The following is a 24,413-nucleotide window of genomic DNA, read 5'->3' on the forward strand; positions in this document are numbered from 1 at the left end:
CACACACACACACACACACACACACACACACACACACGCACAAATCCAACAACTTCTATAGAAAAAAAAGTGAAATTTCAACACTTTTGTGCCTTAATTTGAACACTTCCACTTGTAAATGACTGTATATTTATCACTTATAGTTCCCAAGTTGTAAAACACGTTCAGTTCTACCGACATACATGAATGTGTGTCTGTTAGTGAGTGTTTGTGGAGGACGCGTGGTTACAGGATAGCAGCAATCAAGCGCAGATGTGGGATTTAACACGGATGATAAATACATATCATTTGTTCAATTTCTTTCCTTGCGGCCTGGTATCTGTCTACTTACCGGTCGTTGGGGACCTTTGCTTTAGGACACCAATCTGTCACAGACAGGCTCACATAAAGACTAACAACAACACTTAGGAAGCACGCAAGCAGATGGAGAACATGCAAACACAGAGGTCCCAGGAAGGATTTCCTTTAGGGAATTGAACCCAGTCTTCTTTGCTAGTTAGACCACCTTGTTTTCCCAAGACACACCAATATCAGGTGTATTCAACTGAAACTAAAACTGACTAAAATAAAATGAGTTGCCATCCTTTAGAGTACAAAGTCTTCTCATCTTTCATGACATAACGACTTGTGACTAAAATGAAATAGGTCGCTCTTGTCCTGTATTTTGTACAAATCCAATTAGACTGTTCAAAGTCAATATTGGGGTTTCCCATTGAATTTGTCGTCGCTGCAATTTAAATTATACAATTTAATCTGCCCGATTGGAAAAAAACAATTGTTTCTGAAAGCTTTTATGGTACTTTTACTCACATGTGTGGAGAGAAGCCTTTTAAGCACTTGCGTTGCTTGGCGACAGCGTCAGAAAAAAAACAAATGCATGGTGATGAAGAAAAAAAATGAGGATGAAGAAAAGAGAGCAATTAACAGCGGGTTTTTACAAACACATCAGAAAAAACAGAAGATAGCTATCTACGTATCTGCTATATTGTGTATTTTTATTACAACAGACGTTCTCAACTTGTGTGTCGGTGCCCAAAATTGGGTTTTGCATAAGCTGGTCACAGAAAAAGTAATAAAAACCTAAAAACCTTTTGCTCTTAGGCTGATTTCACACCGAAGAAGGGTGGTTAAAATGCTCTATAGGATTAGTTTGCTCAGATAGTCCGCCTCGTTTGGGCGGTGTGAACATGTTAAAGAAGTCTAGAGCGGATCGAACAGGCAAATTCTAGAGCGATTGATTCTGCCGGACTCAGAGCATTTCCAATCAAAGCCTAAAGCGCTTCAGCTGCACCGTGAACACAAACGCACTTGGTGCAGACTAAAAACAGGAAGTATGGGAGATTTCTTAGAGGGCACGGCATTGTGCACAGGGCATTAAAACCACCAAAAGCATGTAAACCTGTTGCTGCTCTGTTGTTAAGTGTGTTTACTGTGCGCTCTTACACGCTCACTTTACCCATTAGATGAGCATCTCTTCTTCATGTTTCTGTTTCTCCGCACAGAGAAATCTCTACTTTAGTAACGGCGACTTATTAAAGTAGATATTTTTCTCTCAGTTTGCCATATGGTTCATAATAGCTCATTGAAGGTGATGGGATTCCCTGTATTTTAAGGTATTTAAGTAAATTTCAAAGACTTCTTGAGAATGCTACAGTCGGCATATCACAATTGTTATTATTGCAATACATTTACTGGTTTTTCTACGTTTTATAAGATGTTTCTTTACTCCCTGTTATTAGCCTATCAATCCACACAATAACCTACTCGTATTGAAAAACGTGTCTTTTTTAAAACAGTGAATCATTCCGATCATCATCCTTCCTGTCATGAGCAGACACACGGGTTGATTTATGATAGTGATTAAGCTGATATTTCTGTGATGAATGTTTCTTTGCAGCTAAACACAGCTTTCTCTATCCATCCACTGACACTACGTTGACAAATTCTCACACAATGTCGCTCTCTGGTTTGCAATTCAAGGCCTCGTGAGAAGCAATTCTCTCACACTGTCAACAAATCAGGCCCCAGATTAATTTTCCTTTGTGTCTGGAACGGAGGGCATCATCAGAGTTAAAAGTAGAGTTCAAACAACTGGGTGTAAACGCGCGTGTGTTAGTGAGAAGTCGGTCCCTTTTATTGCAGCTTTTTTCATCACTCGTCGGTCGTCTCTGTCCCTGAATGACCAGACTCATCTGGTTTCAAGTCAGGGCCGGTAAGGTACATCAGTGACGGGTGAAGGCTTAAGGTTTAATTATGCATGATGAGAGAAACAACAAGAAAAGACTGGTCGTGCTTGCATGTACATGTGTTTGGGTGTGTTCGATTAAACATCTTTAACTGCAGTGCAAACTCGTCTTCGTTCCCTACACATCTGAAGAAGCCCTGAGGCAGTGAAGGGCGTCTGGCTCCACAGCCTTCCTCTCTTTTCTTTTCCCTTTTGCTTTCTAACTTCTTTCTCTTTTAGTTTTCCTAATCAGAAAAAAAGATCTTTATGTTCTTCTTTGCTTCTCTCAGTCAGCTGATGTGTGTTTTGTATTTTTTTTTTTTTTTTTTTTTATGGGAAAAGTTCCCAAAACCAAGATGTGAGCATCTTTCATTTGGTTTTAATGACAAAGGACACAATGTTCAGAGATTTTAATGTGAACAATACTCTGGCTGTGGACCTTTTTTTAATTTACCCAGAAAGCTCAATGGTGATTGGTGTTGTTCCTTTTTACTTTAACCACACTCGTTCCACTTCATGCCGTAAACACAGCCCAGGGCTTCTCTTCTGTACTGTGCCTACATCTCTAATCACAATCTTGTGAGGCATAAATGTGTACGGCAACTTAATGTCACTTTTGATTTGATAAAAAAAATGAAATGCTGCCCACCAAGTTCTTGACTTCTGAACCTAGAGCTACGGGGGTTGACCCCACCCCCGACCCGGAGACCCCAGGCAGCCCACAGGCTTTCCTCTGTGTAATGACAGTATTGTGCGTTGTGTGGCCTCATCAACAGCATCATCATTAGAGAGACACATTGTTTTACAAACTAACACATGTCTGAATAAAACTAAATATTGTTTCTTAGGTGAGCAACCATGTTGCCAAAATGTTATATATTTTTATTTTATAACAGTTAATAATTATCATCAATTTTACTTCAACATTCTTTATTATCTAAATTTATTAGGGCACATATGTGTATATTTATCTAATAAACTATATTATGTAATAATTATTTTATTAATATTAATATGAACTATTATCATTACTTAACAGGTTGATAACTAAATATTTGGAAAATAATGTATTCGTATTTTGTTCGTCAATTGTAAAGTTGTGCATGCTAATATAAACAGCAACTGTTTGCAACATTTAGCAACAAACCACATTTAAAAAACATGTGTGAATTTTTTTATATACCTTTTGACCAGATTTATTGCAATATTTGTGAACTTAGTGATATTTATTTTCTCGTACAAATATAATGTCAATGTTAAATATAAATATAAATGTTACATATAAATCTAAACATTAAATCTAAATACAAATGTTAAATCTAAATATCATGGGTGAAACTAAATAATTATCTAATAAGCAAATTCACCAGAAATAACAAAATAAAAGCTCATTCCGGTGAATTTGCATATTAGCTAAATATTTAGTGTCACCCGTGACATTTAGCTTTAACATTTACATTTAGATTTAACAATTAGCATTTACATTTATGTCTAACATTCAGATTTAATATTTAACATTTACATTTGACATTGACATTATATTTTTACGAGAAAATAAATATCACAAATTTCACAAGTATTGCTGTAAATCTGGTCAAAAGGAACATAGAAAAAATTCACATACATTTTTTAAATGTGGTTTGTTGCTAAATGTTGCAAAAAGTTGCTGTTTATTTTAGCATGCGCAACTTTACAATCAGCGCCCCATAGGATTTTAATCCACAAATGACAAAAACAAATGACTTAAAGGGTGAATTTGTCTCAGCCGAGCGCTGCATTGTGGGATTAGCTCGGAGCTCACTGTAAATATGCCATAATAAGTGCATGAAAATGGCAAATACAAGAGAAATACAAACTATCAACAAATTATACCAGTGGAAAGTGCAGCAATTAAAATATTTTAGTCAACAACAATGTTTACAATTTATATTAAAGTATGCACTTTGGTACGCAGCCTGGGACCAAAAGTGGCAGATTGTTCCATTAGAGCAACAGCAAATATCAGCTGCTAACATGACTAACAGTAGTAGCAGATTTATTAAACAAGACCCCACAGTTTGGACAACATATGACTTTCAGCATTTGTGCTAAGATGCTAGCAATTAGCACCCAGGTGACCAAAGAGACTATCAGTGAGAATCATGTTAAAAATTAAAGTAATTATATTACAATTAGGGCTGGGCAAAAAATCAATTTAGTGAATTTGTAGATCAAAACTATTAATAATAATAATAATAATAATAATAATAATAATAATAATAATAATAATAATTATCATTATTATTTAAATTTTTATGTTTTTGTTTTTTTCCCACCACAGCTTGTTTTCTGACTTTTTTGCGTTCCATCCTTGTGGGTTACCGTAGCGTGATGTGGGCCAGCCCCCTCTTTGTTTACCCTTTGAGTAGCTATATGTGTGCCACAGGCATGTTTAATTTTTTATTCACACTATGCTGAGATGCAAAGGGAAGGGTGTGTTATTTATTTTTTTTTTACTGCAATGCTGTATGTTATAAAATATGTATTTATCTGATTTCTTAATCAGAAAATTGAAGCTACTGTGAAGTTGCTGTTGCACTTTTGCTTAAACCTGGGTTAAAGCTTGAAATAGTTGAATGACAGAGCCTCATTTACTGTTTATTTTGAGATTGTTCTATGCATTTTAACTCTTGAGGACAATCACAGCAATAAAGTTGCACTTTTGACAATATATCTGATGTCTGCAGTCATTTTTAAGTGCATTAAAAAAGAAATGAAAATTGAATTGAAACTCAAATTTTTCTTTCAAGAAATCTGAGATTTTATTTCAAGGCAAAATATCCCAGCCCTAAGAATACTGTCAATCATTTGTTAAAGATCTTTCTGAAGTGTTCTGCTCAGAAAAAAAATCACATTCTTTATCAGGCTCAGTATGTACACTTATCTGTCAAACTAAAACTCGATAACTTTGTTTACACATTTGAAATATGAGTTTGCCACAACCAGAGAGTTTGTGGTCAGGAAATGGCAAACACTGATACTTTTTGTCCAAGCAGTTTTCTATTCTTATAATTCCATAAATATTTTCAAAACTGTTTGTTGTGCCTAATTGTGCCTGTGTCTTAAATATTGTTAACATCGTTCATGTGTCACTGAGTGCATTTCTTTCTCAACACTCTTAGTAGAGCTCATCTTTAATTAGCGCCAATCTCAAAGACAATCCCAGATTAGACTGTGGTTGAAGGTTTGAAGTAAATTGTTGCCGCTGAAGCAATGTTTTCCTGTTTGGCTGTTTTTCACTGGAGTTTTTTTTTTTTTTTAAACTTTCATAGTCAGAACTTTCCTCATCCTCACTGTTTTCTACACACATACTTATGGACTGTTACAGGTTTGGCTTTACGCTGCACATTTTTTGGCTCCTCTGCATAGGCTGTAAATACCATTTTATGTCCAAGTCAGATTAAACTGAAAGCATAAAAGATGTTTTGTTTGATCTGACATTGTAAATGGAAATAAAATTATAGAAATGAGACGAGAAGAAGAGCATTATTCACAAAGAAACCACACAAGATTATGCGGGTGGGGGGGAAAAAAAAGTGTTTTCCTCTAAATACCTACTTAGTTTTCTGCTGAAAGACACAGTCCTGGATTGAACCTACGTACAGGAAGTTGGGAGACCGTGCAATGACTTGATAGTTGGTAGGCGAAAAAACCTGGAGACACTTAAAGTGCACTGTTAAGAGACTTCAGTTAGTGTGGCCTGCATTTTGTGTCTTTCCCATCAAGTGTTCACACTCTAACTCCAGCGTACACAAATAAATACACACACCACATAATCAAAAACAACTGTAGGGCAATTTATTAGACATGCCAGCACTGAGATATCAAGCACATGATCGAGTAAAAAAAGGACATCATTGATGTAGAACAGAGCATTCCCAATGTCTGCTTCTACTATGGAGTGGCCAGAGTTCTCCAAGTATTTGCATTGTGTCCCCACTGTGCTCTGCCCTATGATGACAGAGCTCCCAACCAGATTAGCCGTTCAGCATCAGTGACTAATGGTGATTAATGGTAAGAAGTTAACCAGTTTCGTAGTAGAGAATAAGTCACAGAATAAATCGCGGAAGTAGCGCAATAAAAGTACAGGCCCTACATGTGGCCACAACTAAGCATCTATTATTCTTGTAAAAAAAATAAAAAAACAATACATTTATTATATTCCATCACTATTTCTGTCACTCGCAAGGATAAAATAGATTATTCTGAGGAAAGGTATAAAAAGAGAGAGCAGTGAGAGAGGAAATATGAGGGTAAATAGAAGTTAGGGAGGACAGGACAAAGGACAAAAGTGTGCTGCTGGTATAATGTGATGCTGCTATTGTATAGAGCCTAGGTTCGCAAAGTGAGGTACACCCCAAGGGGTATGCAAATTGTTATAGGGGGTACGTGAATAAAAAAATAAAAAAATTGGAAAATAGAAGATAAATCGACCAGCAGTCAGGAGCCTCCATGCATTGCCACAAATTACACATTGGTCTTTGTAAGTCTACCCATGGTGACAGAGAAACAATGTCATCAAAAAGCACAAATATGACAAGAGCTACATTGCTTTTTGTGCTAGCCAAATGTGCTGCAAAGGGCATCAAAGTCTTGATAATGTAGTAAATAAATTGAGTGATAATTCTAAATAGGATGTTTTATTGTGTCCTTACAGATTTATTTTACTTTATTTAACATGATTTCTCAAGAGGATAGGTAAAATTCAGAGACAAATTTGGCATGACATGACATTATTATGTTTTTTAGTGTGCAAGAGTAGGGGGTACATGGGTTATGGTTAAATGTCTGAAGGGGTACAGGACTGTGAAAAGTTTGGGAACCACTGGTATGGAGGGCTTAGATCCACTGTGCCAGTGTAGTAAAGTAACAGTATGTAAAGAGAATGTTCAAAGGTAAAACATCCCGATGTAAAAATTGTATTTTTCAATGCTTCAGAAGTCAAAACAGCACACTTAAATACCACCAATTTACGCTTAAGATGTGTTTATGTGTTTAAAAAATGTGCTACACATTCAACATACTTTTTTAAAGGAGAAATGTGATGAAAGTGTATAATATTCTCCCAAAACATCTAGGTGAGGATATGTTGTGTCACACATCTCTCTTTTAAGGAAGTTATTTCCATGATTTCTGTTCGTTTTTTTTAAAAGACGAAAATACTACACTGAAACAGAAAATTGGAGGCCGTTGTGATGTAATGAAGCTTTATTCGGGAGGTCAGGTGATGTTAAGAGAACCCAAGAGAGCGATACTTAGGCTTCAAAATGTCAATGCTGTGTCAAGCACAACATCCCTACCTGGACCTTGTTATTTTACACCCTGTTAGACTTTGACTTTGCACTATTCTGAGGTTATGATGCACTTTGTTTGGACTTTTTGGATTAGACCTTTGAGTTAGTCCTGCCTGCTGCCTCCTTACCTCAGCGCCTCTAACACCTCACCTCACCAACCCACTGCTGGGGTTTATTAATGCTGGGAAGTCTCCTTTAAAAAGCAGCAGTCACTGGGTTCAAACTTTCAACATGGCAGCAGGCTAAATTAACAAACTTTGTTGTATCTGTCTTCATGTAGGCCTTGATATTTGTTGAATGTGCGATTTTTCATTTCCAATTTTCCCAAGCTGTTTTTTCAATCCATTCTATCTGCTTGCCCTAATTTGATGTGATTACTGACATTCTAAATATACCCAAATTCAAACAAAAATGCCTATGAGGTTTAATTAAGTTAAAAATTGTTAATAATTTCCCTTTGATGACTGAGAAGTCATAACAGAATGCTGAAATCTCACTAAATCAAGCGAGAGTTTATTATCTCTTCAAAGCACTTGTTTGATGGAAAAATATAGAGAAAATGCGCGATATTCTCCCAAAGCAAGTATGTGAGGCTATACTTATTGTCATGTCTTTATATCTGTTTCAGACAGTTATTTTCTGAGATTTCCTTACATTTCCATTAAATGTTGACATTTACGCTCTTACAGAACAAGGCCATGCTCATTCCTCATGTTGACACCAACACTTTTCTTGATAATCATTTTCATCAGATTTGACAAAATAAATAAAGAAAACATCAAACATATTCTAAGTGTTTTAGGTTTCTCAGAATGAACAAGTGGCTTCTATGAAACCATCATATTATCCTTATTATATTTTATATTAAATCCCAACTGGGGCCATAAAAGAAACTGATTTACAGCTGTGACTAAGCAACGAAAGCAAAGTTGCTGCCAAATCTCTGTTACAAGTGACGGCTGCTCGTAAATCATAGGAAAAGTATAAAAGAGCCCTGAAGTCATGTCACATGCTCGTGCATTAGTTGGTCAATTAAAAAGTTTTCGTCTGGACAGTTTCACAGTATGAACACTGTCTCTTTATTTTTGTAGGATTAAAGCTCAAACCTTAAGCTGTATTCAATTGGAAAACTAAATAACCATCTAATATACGTAATTTAAGAAAAATACAAATTATGCACGAGTACCGTAACATTTTCCTCATATAATCCAAACTGAACACGAATGGCAGACACTAGACCTGTAGTGACAAAACTTTCCAGACAAAGACACAGCTCGAGAAGGCATTTTGATGTTAGCGGTGAAAACAAGATAATAATATATGGAGTGACTTTCTGGAAACGACAAAGAGATGGAAACCCCCGTCCTTTTTTTAGATGCTGTTGTTCTAAATCAGTTTTGTTTTTTTTAAGCCCTGTCGTCTGGGAATATGGTGCTTTAGCTTTAAGTGTGTGTGTGTGGTGTGTGCGTGTGTGTGTCTGGGTGTCACTCAGCAGGACCCGGACCAGGTGACCCAGTATGACCCGCCCCAGCTAGGTCTCGTTAAAGCTGCATTGAGTGCTGGAGGCCCAGGGACACAACGTGGCTTTTGTTGCCCTACCCAAGGTGTATTCCCCCCAGGGGAAGAGTGGAGAGTGTGGGTGTGTTACTCATTAGAGAGGGAGAAACAATTTCTTGGCCCCGGTGCACATTATTTCATAGTTTATTAGAGCAAATAAACTTTTTTGTATGTATTTTTCCTACAACCGTGGTGCCTAGGTCTCCTTCCGCGCCCCAAGTCAGTTTGTCTGCTCTTTTATTAATCCCGTCTCTAGTGTGGCTCTAATTAACCAGGCTTTGTTCACTCCTCACTCATGGCCTGCCAGATGTTTGAACCTCCCTCCTGTGTCCTCCCTCTTTCTTTTTTTTCTCCTTTGTCTCACAATGTCTTTTCCATCCTTTTCCAGCTTTTTATTTTCTCCCACTCCTTTCATGCATCTGGCTTTCATACCAGTGACTTTTGGTTTGGACTGTGATTGGTTGGATCCTCCATCCTGTATTTACTACTCCATTCTTCAAGGTCAATTGCCACTTTCAGTGGTGCTTGAGGATGTGTGAACACTGCGTGCCTTCCACTGATTACTTGCCCGTGAGCATGATTAAAGTCGCAGAACATCTGGGCACATTCACCCCAGCTGCTTGTTGCATGTCGGCTCTTGTATGTTTGCGTGTTCTGTGTTTGTGAAGGCATGCGCATGCAGATGTTTCACCAAATGGGACCATTCCACACAATGTATGTAATGGCTTTTTTAATCACTGCATACTCTGTCCAACCGGTGTTTGACATTCTTAAATTGTCAAACACAAAAGCTCTTTGTAGGAGCGGTTGCAGGGACTCTCCCTGACTGGATCCACACAGCAAAGAAAAAAAGACCACAGCAGAGCCAAGAAGCAACAGGAAATATGGCAAAATGGAAAAAATTTAAAAGCATAGTAAACTGCTCCAGCTTAGTGGCTTTCTGCATTTGTGTACATGAGTACAAGGCATAGCATTAAAGCCTAGCATTAGAAGTGCACTTTGAACCAGATTAGTGCAAGATGAGTTCTGTAACACAAACAGTCTAGAACATGTTACCGGTCATTTGGTAGATAACCTTAAGTCTTTTATCTTGTGGTAGAAAAAAACAACATTATTTTAATCTCATAATCAGATACAGTATGTTACTATAGCAATTGTCACAGTGAGGGTTTTAGTTTAAGCCATTTGCCATATGCTGCGTTCACACCAAATGCGTTTTTGGCGTCAAAATCGTGCCTAATGCCCCGCTTGTGCTCATTGAATCTGAAATTGTGCTCATTGAAACACTTGTCACCAGCGTCGAAGACGCTCTGGACGCGCGTCCAAACAAGTTGGGAAGAGAGCGCGTTAAGGGGAGGGGCTTCTCTGTTGCCATTGGTGTTCATACAATGGATGATATTGTGGCACTACTTCCGTCTCTCCCGGGCCCAGTTTGATGACCTGCTGACCCGCATCGGCGCTCCCATCTCCTATCAGGACACCAACTACAGGCGCTTTATTCCAGCAGACGAGTGCCTGTCCATCTGTCTCTGGTTAGTGTTTTTTCATTATTCACGGTTGGAGAAAGCTCCTGATTGGTCGACGCTCCGCAATATGCCCCAAAAGTTCAACAATCCCAACTCTAGCATCGGCCGTGTTGGAGGCGCCGGATGCACGTCAAAAGCTTGGAATCTCAAAACGCACGGTGTCCGCCGTGCATAAAGCTTCAAAACTCGCCGCACAGGAGGCGCGGGACGCAAAAGCGGGACCTCTTGACGCTCCTAGAAGCACGTTCACCATATATTGTCTATGTAAATCTGACGCTGTTTGAACGTGTGAACGTGCCATGACTCTTCTTTAGGGGTTCTCTCACAGTAAGGCCCTACAAAATTCACGCTAATGGAATTGCGGACAGAATCATGGAATCAACCAATGAAAACAGAATCCTCTGTTGTATGCGCAAATTGACAGAATGTGGATAAAACGCCGTCATTGTGAGGCAAAGACCAGTGCCCTCTTAACTTTACTGTGTCTGTAAAGCTTCAGCTGCCAGGGATTGTAGAGTCTTAAACATTGTAGGTCCATGATAACTTCATAGCTTCTCATACTGTCAAATATTCTGGCCCTTAGTGGTGAAATAACTGATGCATCCTTACATTCATTTGTCTTTGTTTAATCACTATGGTCTAGAATGATGTTGTCAGGATAATTTAAATTAGGTTGATTTAAATGAAGTTAATCAAAACTTAATCAATAAACCTGCTCAGATTCAGTAAATCATTGATCCTTGAGGGGAAATTGGGTGACATTAAGGCTGCTTTCAAACATATTTATATGACATATAAATAATTAAAAAGGACCAGTCAGAATAATCCACGTCAGTACAACTTATATCTAGTTTTTAATTGTATTTTACTCTTTATTTTAAGTTACATTTTATTACGATTTTCTTTTCTTTTTTTTTTTTTTTTTTAAAAAAAAAAAAGGGAATAAAAAAAAAAATGAATGTGGAAAACACAGAATAAAAAAAAACGAAAATTAAAAAAAAAAAAAAAAAAAAAAAGAGATTTTATAGGGCCCTATCACAGGTATCTTCAAACAGGGCGGCAGAGGCTGGGTCACTCACATATACTCTAAAAAGGCCTGATTTCATGAAAGGCTTTTGTGAGTAAGAACGTGCGTTAACACATGTTGCAGTTCACCAACCAGGTTGCGTCTGTCAAATGGGCAAAATAGCACATGCCTCTAATGTAATCTAGAATACTCTGCCGATACATGCAAAACAATGGCAAATTAAGGAGATGCAAACAGATCAGTTTAGCACATGCAATGTGATTTAACACAGCTGGAGCTGATGGTGGTGGCAAGTGTGAATTTATTTATCACGTTTGACAGGCAGGTGGTAACTGCCACAGCTTTACTCACAGTTGGCTGCAGTTATTGTTGAAGGAGGAGACAAAGGCAGAACCAAAAGTCACAAAGAAAATTGATCTTTTCTGAGTCAACATTTCTGGAATGAAAATAATTGAAACAGTTATTCTTCTACTGTTCATATTTACTTGACTTCCTCGGCTGTTTTTCTTGTTTCGACAGTTTTAGCTTTCTTACAAACAGCCTCCCATATGGTGTTTTTCCTACTTAGATTCACATCTGTTTACTGTTTATTCACGTCAAGGGCCTCAGCTTTTCCATTTCAACTGTCCCAAAATTCCATTTTATCAGATTTCCAGGATTTTATTATGATCATAATCCTGCCAATAATGCCTAAAGCTGCTGAAGACGAAAAGTTGTCATCAGATAAAGACAGTTAAGATCCAATAATCAAAAATTATTTGTTAAAAAAAAGAGCTAAAAGGTTTGAAATTGCCGCTCAAAAGTTTGTTTTGCTCTCCACTGAAAACATTCTTGTATTGACATTGTAGGAAAAGTTTTGCACATTGCATTGTGGGATGTGTAGTTCCACAGACGGATGCATAGAGGTGTTATTAATTCATTTTTACCGTGACTTTTTCCAATTTTTAACAAGGTATCTAATATTTAACATATTATCGTTTTTCACCTCTTCATACCTTTTAAAGCTGTGTTTCTCAAAATGTTTAACATCAAAACATCTCGAAATGATACAATTGATTCTCTTATGTAAAATAAGGTTTAGTTTCCTTGGTTTCCTTTTGAAAACCACACATCCAGGTATGTCTCAGGAAGTTTGATAAAAACATTTTAATTACAAGCTACTAAATCACCTCACAGAACACTAGGTGGCGCTCAAGGACTACCAACATACCACACTTAGGAAAAGTCAGCCCTGCAGGGGTCCAGAGCTACAATTCTTCAGGATTATAAGTTCAAAAGGACCAAATTGTACATTAGTCAGAATAGATGCACATCTACACTCTTTTACACATGCTGCATGTCCATAGACAAACTACAAAGGATTTTTATAGCTGCAATACGTGTTTCCTTCTTTTACTTCTTCAATGCCAGATCTGACAATTGCAACATTTGTTTTTTGTTCTGGCAGCTCTGGCCAGTTCACATACTACCATATTGTGAATGAACAACAGCAGCATATGTTTGCATTTGTGGTTTGGCTGAAATACAAACCCCCAATGTAAACCTGATGCATGTGTCCCACAAGCCATGGAATGAAGTTTGCTATAAACTTCTGAACGTCTGACTTTAACCTTCCTGGTTACCTCCCTGACCTAACTCTTTCTGGCTCATAATTCCAACCAGTCAAGTCGTGGTGGTTTTACATTTTTATTATTTGCTCTTTGCTCACTTTGACAATAAATGTCTTCAGAGCCCCTTTGTTTCAGAGCCTGATGTTAAGTTTGTATTGTGGGATGAAGAAGTGGTTACTACTAATTTCTCAAGGCAGGAAAGCCCGGCTTTGACTCCCTGAGTTAATACATAGCACCTTTCTGTGAGTTTGCCTGTTTTCCCTGGTTGGTTGCTTAGAGTCTCTAAATAACCTGTAGGAGTAGATATAATTGTCTCTTGTGTTTTGTCCCTGGTGTCCAAATGCAAGGGGTTCCCAAACATACATAACGTACAGCATCAGACATGCACAAGGTCATCCATCCATCCATTTTCTTCCGCTTTATCCGGGGCCGGGTCGCGGAGGCAGCAGTCACAGCAGAGATGCCCAGACCTCCCGATCCACGCACACCTCCTCCAGCCGTTCTGGGGGAACCCCGAGACGACACCAGGCCAGCTCAGAGACATAGTCCCTCCAGCGTGTCCTGGGCCTTCCACGAGGCCTCTTCCCAAAAGGACATGCCTGAAACACCTCCCGAGGGAGGCGACCAGGAGGCATCCGAAACAGATGCCTGAGCCACCTCAGCTGGCTCCTATCGCCGTGAAGGAGCAGCGACTCTACTCCGAGCTCCTCCCGGGTGACTGAGCTTCTCACCCTATCTCGAAGGGTGCGCCCAGCCACCCTGCGAAGTTAACTCATTTCGGCCGCCTGTATCCGCGATCTTGTCCTTTCAGTCATTACCCAGCTCTCATGACCATAGGTGAGGTTAGGAACGTAGATTGATCAGTAAATTTAGAGTTTTGCCCTCCGACTCAGCTCCCTCTTCACCACAACAGTCCGATACAGTGACTGCATCACTGCTGACGCCGCACTCACACTCGGCTGCAAACCGCCCCAGTGCATGCTGAAGGTCCTGATTTGATGAAGCCAACAAAACAACATAATCTGCAAACAGCAGAAATGAGATCCTGAGGTTCCCAAATCAATCTCCCTCCGGTCCCTTGCTGCGCCTAGAAATTCTGTCCATAAAAGTAATGAACAGAACAGGTGACAAAGGGCAGCCCTGGCGGAGACCAACATGCACTGGAAACAGGTCTGACATACTGCCGGTAATGTGAACCAGGCTCCTGCTGCGGTCATACAGGGAACGGACAGCCTTTAGCAGAGGGCCCCGGACCACATACACATACTGTAAACAGTGTTGGTTAAGCATTGCTTCCCCCTCCTGAGGCGCCGGACGATTTGCCAGAATCTCTTTGAGGCCAACCGATAGTCCTCCTCCATGGCTTCTCCGAACTCCTCCCAGACCCGAGTGTTTGCCTCTGCGACCGCGCGGGCCGCAGCACGCTTGGCTTGCCGGTACTTCTCAGATGCCTTCGGAGTCCTACCAGCCAACAAGGCCAGGTAGGCCTCCTTCTTCAGCTTGAAGGCATCCCTTACTTCCGGGCACCACCACCGGGTTTGGGGATTGCCGCCATGACAGGCACCAGAGACTTTACCGCTACAGCTGCGAACGGCCGTACCGACAATGGAGGAGGAGAACATGGTCCACTCGGACTCCATGTCTCCAACCTCCCTTGGGATCTGGGAGATGCTCATCCGGAGGTGGGAGTTAAAGACCCCACTGACAGAGGGATCCACCAGACATTCCCAACAGACCCTTACAACACATTTGGGCCTGCCAGGTCTGACCGGCTTCCTCCCCTCCCAGCAGATCCAGCTCACCACCAGGTGGTGATCAGTTCAGCCCCTCTCTTCACCTGAGTGTCCGAGACACGCGGCCTCTCTGCACCCGACCCCTACGGATCCCTCTGTGGGTGGTGGGTCCACACAAGGGCGGGCCCACTGCTCCTCAGGGAGGGGTTAAATGCAGAGAACACATTTTGTATATGTAGTTTTACATGTATGACAATAAAGTATAATATATATTCTATATTAAACCGCAGTGTTTGTTTTACATGTGAGGTAGTTTGAGAGGGAGGAGCTCACATTCTTATAGGGTAGAAGGAGCGAGCATTGTCAGGAGGAGGAGTTTCCACATTGTGACGTATTATTGTGGCAAAAATCCATCTTGCCCGTTTGAAGTTGACTTTTTACAAAATGTAGAATAACAAGGGAGAGAGGAAACAGAACTTTTTCACCTTTGACCCTCTGAATGAGGTTAAAGGAATGTACAGTATATCACTGTAGCAAAACCACTATAAAGTGAGTTTTTCACAATACTTTATCAATAATAAAAAGTATACATTTGATAGAGTGCACAGTTTGCTACATTTATCTCTTCATGAAGAATAACAATGAATCCATATTTCTCTCACTGTGCTTCTGCATGCTGAATTTGCCAGAGGCAAGCCTCCTAATTATGATGGATGGCATTTATGAAGGGAAAAGATGACCTGATTTGACTTTTTGGATCGGTCTCAGAGCCACAATGCCACTCCTTAAAGATGGTGACAGTTAGTTGACTTGCGTCACCCAAAATAAGCAAAGTGAAAGAAAAGTAGGTTTGTTTTGTGGGGTACAGTGCGGATGGAAATGTCGTGCTTGTTCCTTTGACGGGTTAATTGTACCCATGGCTGTTCTCAGGCAGAGTCAGAGTGGCAGATGGAACAGAAAGACCCTTTATAATAGTCCTAGGCTGATTGAAATCATTTGCCAGTGCCTACAATTATTGCATGACTTGGAAAACACACACACACACGCCTCTACTATGTAATTACCTCTAGCAGTCTTTGTTCTTCTTTATCCTTTGATTATTGGTATAAATAGCTCTGAAGTTGTTTAAAGAGGAGTTTTCCAGTCTTCACTGAGCCATGGCACACCTTCAGCTTTAGGAAAAGTCCTGCAGCGCACCAAACATTTCACAGAAAACCACATATGGATGGCTTTTTGTGTAACATTCTGCCCTCTACTGGCAAAGAGTGTCATACACTTTGTTTTAAAAAGGTTTGCTGAAGTGACTAATGCTAATCTATTATAAACCAATGCTCTACTATTTTGAAATATCACATATTTGGAACAACACTGGACAAGTTTTGACACACCTGGTCGGGGTGGAGCAGCGATTTTTAAAGTGAGGGTGTTCTAAAGGTAGGGCAACCATCGACTCCCAACTTAGTTTATTAAATGTATTTACTAAAACCACGATTAAGCTGTTATTAAGTCAGTGATACTCAACATGTTGCTCTTTAGGTCTTAATTTAAATTATTATTCCTCCAAAAAACCTTAAAAGGGGAAAAAGTTTAACCCCATATTGCCTTTCTCCCATTTTTGCCCCTTTTCCAGAAAAAATGACATTTTGTTTTTTCAGATTTTCGCTCCTTTCGCCTATAAATATCCTTTTTTCCAAATTTTTGTCAATTTTTGCAAGTTCTTTTTGACAATTTTGTCCAATTTTTGTTGTGCTTTAACTATCTTTCCATTCAAATAAGACTTTTTCCTTTTTTCCCTACATTTTGCCCCTTTTTGTTCCACATTTTTGCTCTTTTCTCTATTGTTTGCCTCATTTTCCTAATTTGAGCTACCTTTTGCCATTACATACCACCTGTTTCCTTTTTTTTAGTCCAACTTTTCTTGCCACTCTTGACTGCTTTTAGCCCATTTTGGTCACTTTTCACTCTTTTCTTGCCACATTTTTGCCACTTTTGGACCATTTTTTGTCACCTGTTACTCTTTTTCTTGTCACTTTACTCATCGCTGTTAACTCTTTCTTTACCTTCTCGGAATGGCGGCTTCGTCAAATGGCTGGCTGTGATGGGCTTGATCACCAATCAATCAATCTACCTGGACCAATATTTTTTCAACAATCAATCCCTCTGCGAAAAGTGATGGGGATGAATTTTTGTTATTATGAAAGTGCGGGTGTCGCATCCCCCACGGGTGAGACGCACCTGCACCTGATGATCTCTCAATGCATTGCACACTGGTTGAAAAACACAATAGATTATAGAATACTATTATATAATACTGTGTAAAATAATTTGGACTGTTTGTCTCTTTTTCCTCCAGAGTCTGGACCTTCCTCCTTCTTGCAGCTGGACAGCAGGGATGTCTGTGACACAGAGAGGCTGATTGGGGCCCACAAAGAGCTGAACGTCAACCTTTGACGAAGCATAAGGCAGAGGGGAACGAGAGAAAAGGTCAGAGGAAAAAAAAATCACCATACTGCGATGGCAGCCAACAGAGAACATCAAGTGCGTCACCTGACGGGCTTTCCTCGCACCATGTATCCGTTTGCCTTCAACTCCATGAGGAGCCACTCCCCGTTTGACCTGCTGGCCAGTAGCCACCTTTTTGGCCAGTTTGGAGCAGACCTCCCAAAAGAGATGGCTGCCTTGTGTGAGTACCAAGACTCCACTGTGTACCTTCTATATCACATATTCTATAGGATAATAATTGTCCACATTCGCAAAATCGACAACCTTTACCTTAAAAACAAATCTATCCTAAAATCCTTAAAATGTCTTTGAATCTTTTCGTAAAAACTGAGAACTTGAAAATGATGTGTTTACGAACTACCGTAAAGATGATAACTTTCATCTGATATAGTTGTGTGGTCTTTTAGCAGAATGAAAATTACAAAACAAAATGCATGAGTTCACTGCATTTTGCTTTGTAACAGAAAGGAGAACCAATGTATCAGTGAAAACCTCCACACACACAATTAAACTGCAGTTGGAATTGTGTGTTTCTTTAAATATCCATTTTTCACAAACATTACACTATGTACCAAAACTTCAGCAGAGGGCCATGCCGTCACCATGTTCTATAGATAGATAGAGTAGCTTTATTGATCTGGCATTTGGGAAATCTTTGTACCATTCTGTGTAGCGATCGTTTCATATTCTTTCTAAACAGCGTCAGTTTTTTTTTTGGAGTTCACACTGTGTTGCATCTTTCACCAAAACTCTGAAAAACCATCATACATGTGACGCCATGTTGTTGTTTTTATTTGCTGAACAACGGAATTAGCCACATGTCAATCAGAGGTTAAAAGGGCGGCGCGTCTTTGTCTTCTTTGGATTTTACAGCAGTTGGCATCAACTCTACATTCAGAGAACCAATATAGGTATTCCATTAAATATCAATCTGAGGTTTAGAATTTCTCGCATTGCATGAAAATGCTATTTTCCTCTATGACTGTAAAAGACTCAAACTCTGTGGTTTTGGTTTTGTTTGGTCTATAACGTTGGCGTTGCATTTGTGGCAAGGCTTTGTTACTAGGTCAAATACTTATTTTTATTGTTTCAATTTCTTTTATAAATATACCTTGTGATTATCTCTGTTTCAGTTAAACAAAATGATTGAACTATTGTGCATCCATGTTTTTCAGTGGCCAAAAAAGTTCAAATTAAGCTTTTGTTTTGAAGAGGATTTGTTTTTAACAGAATACCACCCTCACACACTCTTTACACTGGAGGAAGGTCTCTTGAGCAGAAACAGTCAAATTTACTGAAAGGATAATCAGAAAAAATTGTAGATTTTGTCACATTTTTTTTATTATGACTGGATAAAAACTGCTGCTCAGCTTAACACAACTCAGTGTTTGTTGTTAAGCGAGTGTCGAACCTTCATTTGAGCCTTTGAATGTACTTTTCAGGCGCCATAATCTTTACCTTCATATTTATAGCCTGATACTGCAAAAACCTCTTTGTTCTGGTTAAGACTCGAGCTGCATCGTTCTGAACCAGCTGTAGCTGTTTGACGCTCTTTTGGGGGATTGTAATTAGTGTGGGACTGAGCTGTTCTGGATGATTTAAGTAACGTTATTGTCTGTGCAACATCAGCTACTGAGACATTGTTTAAACTGAAAATGGTCTCTGTTGTATTTAGGCTTTAATATTACTGGACAGAAAACATTGTGCAATATTAGCAACAGATTCAATAAAATAGTTGTTAAAAGCATCTGCAACATCATCTGGTTTTTTTTGTTAGTTTTCTGTTTATCTAAATCTCAGTGTTTTTCTTTTTTATGTCTTCTCCTGTAAGTTTCTTTAGATGCTTCCAGATTGTTTTCGAATTCTCTTTTGCATTCTAAATTATTGTCAGGAAAAAAAATCAGCTTTAGCCTTTCTTATGATTTTAACTACTCTGTTTTGTAAAGTTGTGAATAGCGTTCTGGCACTAACTGACCTATTTTTGATGGTGTTTTTAAGGCCAGATTTCTCTTGTTCATCAGTTTTAGAATGTCTGCATTTATCCATGGTGACATACAGTATTTTCTTACTAATTTTACAGCTAAAATCTTTAATTTTAGCTGTAGTATCTTATCATGGGAGATGGAAGCTACTGCAACGCTGCGGTCACGTTCGGTGTGAACGCACCTTAAGAGCCAATCCTTATCCTGAAATTATAGGTCAACTACTGTCTGCATACTCAATCAAAAGACAAGAGAGGTTGGCCCGACTGACTGTTTGTTGATTTTTGCGACAGTGCTGCGACGCTTGTGGCCACTAGGGGTGCTTGACGTGAAAGTTACAGGTCTCGCGGCCAATAGTTAGTTGTGCTTTTAAGTAAAAAAAGTAAAAAGTAAAACAATTGTCACTTCAATAATAAAATAGTGTTTTTAAACGAGCAGTGGCGCTTGTGGCCACCAGGGGTCCTTGACGTGAAAGTTACAGGTCTCGCGGCCTAAAGTTAGTTGTGCTTTTAAGTACAAAAAGTAAAAAGTAAAACAATTGTCACTTCAATAATAAAATAGTGTTTTTAAACAAGTAAACTCCATATCTTTTAAGAACTTGTAGAATACAGGTCCATTAAAACAAGGTAAATCTGTTACCTTTGAACACCTGGAAAATTTAGTACTCATAAATAAAATTTGTAAATAAAATATGTCAAGGAAAAAAAGTGCAAATGCTCAATTAAACCCAGAGCAGTTTTTAGTTTATATTTTTAAAAACTTGAATGCGCTAACCATAAAACTAAGGGACCTGCCTAAGAGGGAAAAGCTGAAATTACCAAAACGTTGCGTCCTTTTACGTTGTGACGTCATCTTTGAAGGTCTTAAAAGTAACGAGCTCATTTTTAAAATGTAAGAAGTAGAAAGAACAGATATTTGTTTAAAAAAAAAAAAGTAAGGAGTTAAAGAAAAAGTTGCCAAAAAAGAAATACTCAAGGAAAGTACAGATACCAGAAAAAAACTACCTAAGTACAGTAAAAAGTAATTGTGATGGATTGATTCTACTTTTGGCATGATGCTCCGTATATTTATATGTCCACCAAAAAGAAGTTTAGCCTTTGGATCCCATACTAATCTGGAGTAATTGATAGTTTGAAAAAACGCCCATTTATGATTTTACCATCGTTGAAATCCATTCAGCGATCTCAAACAGCCACTTAAACTACAATGCTGCTACATTCACAGTGACTCCAGTGCATTTATGAGTTCAAGTGAGTGAAAAGGTTTTGTCAAAAAGCAGGAAATCCCAGTCCAGCACATGACCAGACAGCGTGTCCAATGTGTGCGTCCTGACCAACACTGAGGCTCTATAGTAGAAAACTGTGGGAAATCTTAGAAAGTCTCAGAAGCCTGTTTGAGGTTATGATTAGCCTGTAAATCATGCACCAAGTGGAAAAATGAAGAGTTTTCTTTATGTATTCTTTTCACATGTGGTAAAACAGATGGCAGGCAGAGAAGAGGTAAAAAAAACAAACAAACAGGAGAAGATGACGTCGGTCCCTCTTCGTACTAGTCTACTGTTCTCTTCACAGGTCAATGGAGTCCTAAAAAACAAGAGCAATGGATTTGTTTCAACCAGGCCTAGGTTCCCAAAGTCGGGTACGCGTACCACCAGGGGTAGGCAAATTATCACAGGGGGTACGTGGATAAAAAATTAGAAACAGCGTCACAACATTGGAAACTAGAATTAAAAATAGGAGGAGCCTCCATACCTTTGCCTTTGCAAGACTACCCTCTAGTGGTGAGCTAATTCATTACATGGCCAGACGCCCTGCTCTCGCAGACTCACGTAAATTGAATTGATTGATTTACACCCATGCGCGGCAAACCGTTGAAAATGAAGAAGTGGTTAAAAGACATCAATTGTCCTTCTACGTTGACTGTCACTACTTCAACTAGTCGGCTGACAGTTAAGCGTCACCTGACAGCGATAGCAAAATGAAATATTCACAGTGTGCAGCGGACCACTGGCAGAGCCCCGCCCCCTTCAATATGATGAGAGCTACATGAGTTACGGCCACGTAAAGTTGGGGAGATACTAAAACCCGGAAACTTCCGGAAACATTTCGGAGAGAGAGTAAATTCTGCCCCGTACTGCTGCACAGGCTGTAATATCACCAAGTTTATCATTGTAGCGGTTGTTAGAGCTACTATTTTTACCAGGGAGCAAATATTCATTCCTGGTTATTGTTTTACACAGTTTAATAGGGCTTTATTTACCGGTGATTAGTTCCTACTGCATATTTACAAGTTTATACATATTATTTTATTATTGTGCATAGTTCCCGTTATGAACATATACGTAAGCTACATCTGAATGAGGTAACCTTTAAAATAATAATAATAAAAAATAAATAAATAAATAAAAATACAAGTGGTTTACAAAGGTTCCCGAGCAGTAGGAACTAAGTTTGTTGCATCCCCTCACCCTCACCCTTCCCATTAAAGGACATTTCAAGATGTTAAATAAATAAAAGATATCTGGAGATTTCTTTTTCATAAAAGAGAGCATTGTTTCAATGCCAGTTGGCTAAAAATGTAAATAAATCGAAATGTTATAATTCTGAATAAGTTATTTTCTTGTGTATTTACAGATTATTATTATTATTATTATTATTATTATTATTATTATTATTATTATTATTATTATTATTTTATTTTATTTTTTATTTTTTATTATATATGATTCCTCAACAGGATAGGTAAAATTCAGGGACACATTTGACTGTAGGGCCGGCTATGTTGTATATGACATTACATTATCATGTTTTTTGAGTGTGCAGGAGTAGGGGGTACATGGCTTCAGGTTAAAGGTCTGAATGGATACGCAATATGCAAAAGGTTTGGGAACCACTGAACCAGAGGAAAATATACTTGTCTCGTCAAAGGTTTCCATTTGAGTAACAGGGGGCGCTGTTGCATTGAGTGTCAGGTTGGCTGCAGGATAACACTCCATTACAGTGGATACATTGCTGTTGCTAAAAGGAAAATCATGTACTTGTTTTTTTTTTTTATTATGTTGTTATTTATATAACATAAGACAATATTCATTAGTTTGATATTCTTGTTTGCAAATGATCTTGTTGACTTGTAGTGAAAGATTCCTCCACCAAAATGTCATTTACGTTGTACAAAGACAATAAAGATTAGGGCTGTGCAATATATCATGATTCAAGATATATCAAGTTTTCTATTTTGGCGTTAGAGAAAATGACAATATCGCTTATATCGAGATATATCTATATTCTTTTGTTACATGATAAGCACAGTTAGATGTATTACCGATTGCGTCCTAACCCAGACCTTCCTCTGAACTACCCACACTACAGAACTCACTCACACGTGCTGTCCCTTAAAGGAGAAAAAGCCAAAAGTGGCACATATTGTGCAGCTGTTTATTAATAAATGTGACATTTTTCATCAGCAAATTTAACCCAGAATTGTCTTTCTGGGAAGACTTTAGTGAGATAAAAATATTGAGATTATTACCGTATATCACAATTTTGAGGAAAAACATTGAGATGTGATTTTTGGTCCGTATCGCTCAGCCCTTATAAAGATCTATACTAAAGAGGAAATGACTTGCCATCGTTATGGGGCCATTATTGTAACAATGTGTGTGTGTAATTCAATCTGTGTGTCTGTGGCTTGATCCATGTGTGTGTTTTTTTGATTCGTGTGTGTAGAATTAGAATTTTTAAACTAAGTTGTCTGTGTGTAATGGTAAATAGTAAAATGGACTTGATTTATATAGCGCTTTATCCCCAAAGCGCTTTACATATCAGCTCATTCACATTCACACACCAATCCATTCTGTGTGTTAGTAACAACATCCGTATGCGTGGGTCATCACACCGGGACATTCTATTGGCTGTCTCTGTGCATGGGACTTTTGGAACACATTTGGCGAATATGATCTGTAACTTTTTAACACTTGTGTCTCGTGCAATACCGTCAGTGTTGGGCAAGTTACTCTAAAATTGTAATAATTACATATTATTAGTTAAAGGCATAAAAACGTAACATATTTGTATTACTATATTACCATCTCCAAAATGTAACTGAGTTACACTACTTTAAGTTATTATACCATTAGAAACCAGCAGTTATTGAGAGATTTTATTAGATTATGTCAGATTATCCTTTATTTTATTCCAAAGTGGGGAAATTCACACGCTACAGCAGCCAAAGTTACAAAGAGCAAGGAAACCAGAAAGCTGAATACAAATACAGAAAAAGAAAGGAGAAATTAAGTCAAAAATAAAATATGCAATAAAAAATAAATAAAATGTAATTAAATAAAAAATAGATATTGGTCAAGATAACAGTACAGAAAAATAATAATATATAAATAAGCGGTAAGTGGGATTTTACAAAGAGGACTGAGTAATATTGCATAGAATAAGGCTGTGAAGGAATATTATTATTCACAGATATAATACTACATACCTGTCAAATTTTGGATTTGAAAATAAGGGAAATTTTCTGCGAGCCGTCCCACCCGCCCAACCAAGCTCCAGTGTCCCTTATATTTTAAGATAGTACAAGAAATCTAAAATACCCACTTGTCAAACTAAATACTAAATACAATTATGTGATTAGAATCTGGTAGGTCGTCCTTGATTACCATTGAAATGCTGTGAACATTCCTACTAGGGCTGGGCAATATGAACCAAAACTCATATCTCATCTCTTGAATCTTGATATATCGCCCAGCTCTAATTCCTAAATTATAAAACAGCCTAAATAAAAACATAAATGTGCATATGAAGCACATGTGTTTATTTATTTATGTTGAATATTTACTGTTAATTTCACATTGTTTGTCTTTAAGTTATACATTAACATTTTATTTTCATTACATATTTTCTTTTAATTTT

General features: G+C 38.4%; 1 protein-coding gene across 1 annotated transcript in view; it reads left to right on the plus strand.

Annotated features, from left to right (window-relative positions):
* LOC114463554 (retinoic acid receptor gamma-A-like) overlaps window positions 1–24,413 on the plus strand; it is a 61,879-nt gene that overhangs the window by 1,111 nt on the left and 36,355 nt on the right. Inside the window, exon 2 of the mRNA XM_028447189.1 lies at window positions 17,364–17,693. Coding sequence (XP_028302990.1) covers window positions 17,525–17,693 — 169 coding nt within the window. The 5' untranslated portion in view covers window positions 17,364–17,524. The remainder of the gene's footprint in view (window positions 1–17,363; window positions 17,694–24,413) is intronic.

Source organism: Gouania willdenowi, chromosome 5 (assembly GCF_900634775.1).
Source record: "Gouania willdenowi chromosome 5, fGouWil2.1, whole genome shotgun sequence".
Taxonomy (NCBI): domain Eukaryota; kingdom Metazoa; phylum Chordata; class Actinopteri; order Blenniiformes; family Gobiesocidae; genus Gouania; species Gouania willdenowi.